A 4,803-nucleotide genomic window follows, 5' to 3' on the forward strand; every position below is an offset into this window, starting at 1 on the left:
GGTGGGTGAGTGGGTGGGTGGGTGAGTGATGGGTGAGTGGGTGGGTGAGTGGTTGGGTGAGTGGGTGGGTGGGTGAGTGATGGGTGAGTGGGTGGGTGAGTGAGTGGGTGAGTGAGAGAGTGGGTTGGTGAGTGGGTGGGTGAGTGGGTAGGTGGGTGAGTGATGGGGGAGTGGGTGGGTGAGTGGGTGGGTGAGTGAGAGAGTGGCTGGGTGAGTGGGTGTTGTGAGTGGGTGGGTGAGTGGGTGGGTGAGTGAGTGAGTGAGTGGTGAGTGGGTGAGTGAGTGAGTGGGTGAGTGGGTGTTGTGAGTGGGTGGGTGAGTGAGTGGGTGAGTGAGTGAGTGAGTGGGTGAGTGAGTGAGTGGGTGAGTGAGTGAGTGAGTGGGTGAGTGAGTGGGTGAGTGAGTGGGTGAGTGAGTGAGTGAGTGGGTGAGTGAGTGAGTGGGTGAGTGGGTGAGTGAGTGAGTGGTGAGTGAGTAAGTGAGTGAGTGGGTGAGTGAGTGAGTGAGTGGGTGAGTGGGTGAGTGAGTGAGTGAGTGGGTGAGTGAGTGAGACAACCCCTCCCTCCTCGTTGGTGCCGGACAGTAACCTACGGACGTGCTCGCTGCATCGCGACCTTGCGACCTCTACCCCCCGTGACATTGCCCCTGTGACCTTGACCCCCCCACGCGACCTTGACCCCGTGACCCCTGGCGAGCGACGCACCGGTTCTGGTTGACCTTGTTCCCGTCCTCGTTACGTGAGTGGAAGATCATGGTGTAGCGTGCAACCGCAGCCGGCGGACGGAAGATCGTCATGTTCATGTGCTCCACCCTGGCCCGGCGGGGAAGGGGTGGACAACCGGGGAGGGTGGACAACCGGGGAGGGTGGACAACCGGGGAGGGGGAGACGGGCGGAGACACGGGAGGGAGACAGAGATCGTCATGGTCGTGTGCTCCACCCTACCGGAGGGTGAAGGCCAATGGGGGGTGGGTAATGGGGGTGGACAACCGGGGGGGTGGACAATCGGGGGTGCACAACAAGGGGGGTGGACAATCGGGTGGTGGACAACCGGGGGGGTGGACAATCGGGGGGTGGACAACCGGGGGTGGACAACCGGGGGGTGGGCAACCGGGGGGGTGGACAATCGGGGGTGCACAACAAGGGGGGTGGACAACCGGGTGGTGGACAACCGGGGGTGGACAACCGGGGGAGGTCCCATCGCGGAGGGGCCCCATCGCGGAGGGGCCCCATCGCGGAGGGGCCCCATCGCGGAGGGGCCCCATCGCGGAGGGGCCCCAGCGCAGAGGGGCCCCATCGCGGAGGGGCCCCAGTGCGGAGGGGCCCCAGCGCGGAGCCGCACCTGAGGCGGAGGTCGTCGTCCTCCCCCCCCCAGCCCCAGAAGCGGTTGGAGAAGCCGTTGACGCGCCGGAACTGCTCCACCGTCATCGCGGAGACCCCGCCAAAGTAGCCCTTGTAGCGTAGCCTGGACACACACACACACAGTCACACACACAGTCACACACACACAGTACACACACAGCACACACAGTCACACAGTCACACACACAGTCACACACAGTCACACACACACAGTACACACACACACACACAGTCACACAGTCACACACACAGTCACACACACACAGTCACACAGTCACACAGTCACACAGTCACACACACACAGTCACACAGTCACACAGCACACACACAGTACACACACACAGTCACACACACAGCACACACAGCACACACACAGCACACACAGTCACACACACAGCACACACACAGCACACACACAGCACACACACAGTCACACACACAGCACACACACAGCACACACACAGCACACACAGCACACACACACAGCACACACACACAGCACACACACACAGCACACACACAGCACACACACACAGCACACACACAGCACACACAGCACACACACAGCACTCACACACAGTCACACACAGCACACACATTCACATACACAGTCACACACAGCACACACAGTCACACACAGTCACACACAGTCACACAGCACACACACAGCACACACACAGCACACACAGTCACACACAGCCACACACAGCACACACACAGCACACACAGCACACACAGTCACACACAGCACACACACAGCACACACACAGTCACACAGCACACACACAGCACACACACAGTTACACACAGCACACACAGTCACACAGCACACACACAGTCACACACAGTCACACACAGCACACACAGTCACACACAGCACACACAGTCACACACAGTCACACACAGTCACACACAGCACACACACAGCACACACAGTCACACACAGTCACACACAGTCACACACAGCACACAGTCACACACAGTCACACACAGTCACACACAGCACACACAGTCACACACAGCACACACAGCACGCAGCACACACAGCACACACAGTCACACACAGTACACACAGTCACACACACAGCACACAGCACACACAGCACACACAGTCACACACAGCACACACAGCACACACAGTCACACACAGCACACACAGCACACAGTCACACACAGCACACACAGTCACACACAGCACACACAGCACACACAGTCACACACAGCACACACAGTCACACACAGTCACACACAGCACACACAGTCACACACAGCACACACAGTCACACACAGCACACACAGTCACACACAGTCACACACAGCACACACAGTCACACACAGTCACACACAGCACACACAGTCACACACAGCACACACAGTCACACACAGCACACACAGCACACACAGTCACACACAGCACACACACAGCACACACACAGTCACACAGCACACACACAGCACACACACAGTTACACACAGCACACACAGTCACACAGCACACACACAGTCACACACAGTCACACACAGCACACACAGTCACACACAGCACACACAGTCACACACAGTCACACACAGTCACACACAGCACACACACAGCACACACAGTCACACACAGTCACACACAGTCACACACAGCACACAGTCACACACAGTCACACACAGTCACACACAGCACACACAGTCACACACAGCACACACAGCACACAGCACACACAGCACACACAGTCACACACAGCACACACAGCACACACAGTCACACACAGCACACACAGCACACAGTCACACACAGCACACACAGTCACACACAGCACACACAGCACACACAGTCACACACAGCACACACAGTCACACACAGTCACACACAGCACACACAGTCACACACAGCACACACAGTCACACACAGCACACACAGTCACACACAGTCACACACAGCACACACAGTCACACACAGTCACACACAGCACACACAGTCACACACAGCACACACAGCACACACAGTCACACACAGCACACAGTCACACACAGTCACACACAGTCACACACAGCACACACAGTCACACACAGCACACACAGTCACACACAGTCACACACAGCACACACAGTCACACAGTCACACACAGCACACACAGTCACACACAGTCACACACAGCACACACAGCACACACACAGTCACACAGCACACACAGTCACACACAGTCACACACAGCACACACAGTCACACACAGCACACACAGTCACACACAGTCACACACAGCACACACAGTCACACACAGTCACACACAGCACACACAGTCACACACAGTCACACACAGCACACACACAGCACACACAGTCACACACAGTCACACACAGTCACACAGCACACACAGTCACACACAGCACGCACAGCACACACAGCACACACAGTCACACACAGCACACACACAGCACACACAGCACACACAGTCACACACAGCACACACACAGCACACACAGTCACACACAGCACACACAGTCACACACAGCACACACACAGCACACACAGTCACACACAGCACACACAGTCACACACAGTCACACACAGCACACACACAGCACACACAGTCACACACAGCACACACACAGCACACACAGTCACACACAGTCACACACAGCACACACACAGCACACACAGCACACACACAGCACACACAGTCACACACAGCACACACACAAACAAAGACAAAGATCAAACAAAGATCCCCCATATAGCCTTAACAGACTGTAGGGGCAAGTGCTGTTAGCGAGCACCTATGAAGGCCGGAACGGTACTCGAGGGGGTGGGTGGCCAGCACCATGCCCGACCGCCTTTGTCTCCCTAGTGGCAATGTTTACACACCGCACCAGGTACTCATTTGAGGCTGAGTCGACCTAGGGGAGGCCCAGGACCGGTTCAGATAATCGTCACTGGTGTTGGCCGTGAGCGGGAATCGAACCCGTGTCGCCGGGTTCATAGCGCAGCACGCTAACCGCTACACTATCGCTCCCCACAGACACAGCACACACAGTCACACACAGTCAGACACAGCACACACAGTCACACACAGCACACACAGCACACACAGCACACACAGTCACACACAGTCACACACAGTCACACACAGCACACACAGTCACACACAGCACACACAGTCACACACAGTCACACACAGCACACACAGTCACACACAGTCACACACAGTCACACACAGTCACACACAGCACACACAGTCACACACAGCACACACACAGCACACACAGTCACACACAGTCACACACAGCACACACAGTCACACACAGCACACACACAGTCACACACAGTCACACACAGTCACACACAGCACACACAGTCACACACAGCACACACAGTCACACACAGTCACACACAGCACACACAGTCACACACAGTCACACACAGCACACACAGTCACACACAGCACACACAGTCA

General features: G+C 56.5%; 1 protein-coding gene and 1 long non-coding RNA gene across 2 annotated transcripts in view; one reads left to right on the forward strand and one right to left on the reverse strand.

The window, feature by feature from the left end:
• The window catches only part of LOC142906286 (beta-1,4-galactosyltransferase 4-like), a 25,951-nt gene extending 24,461 nt beyond the window's left edge, over positions 1-1,490 (reverse strand). Inside the window, exons 1-2 of the mRNA XM_076053817.1 lie at positions 1,341-1,490; positions 704-811 (exon numbers count right to left, since the gene is read on the reverse strand). Coding sequence (XP_075909932.1) covers positions 704-811; positions 1,341-1,426 — 194 coding nt within the window. The 5' untranslated portion in view covers positions 1,427-1,490. The remainder of the gene's footprint in view (positions 1-703; positions 812-1,340) is intronic.
• Positions 1-4,803, forward strand: part of LOC142906287 (uncharacterized) — an 85,748-nt gene that overhangs the window by 34,378 nt on the left and 46,567 nt on the right. The window lies entirely within an intron of this gene.

This window comes from Petromyzon marinus, chromosome 62 (genome assembly GCF_048934315.1).
Source record: "Petromyzon marinus isolate PM22_M1 ecotype Great Lakes invasive population chromosome 62, UKy_Petmar_22M1.pri1.0, whole genome shotgun sequence".
Lineage (NCBI taxonomy): Eukaryota > Metazoa > Chordata > Hyperoartia > Petromyzontiformes > Petromyzontidae > Petromyzon > Petromyzon marinus.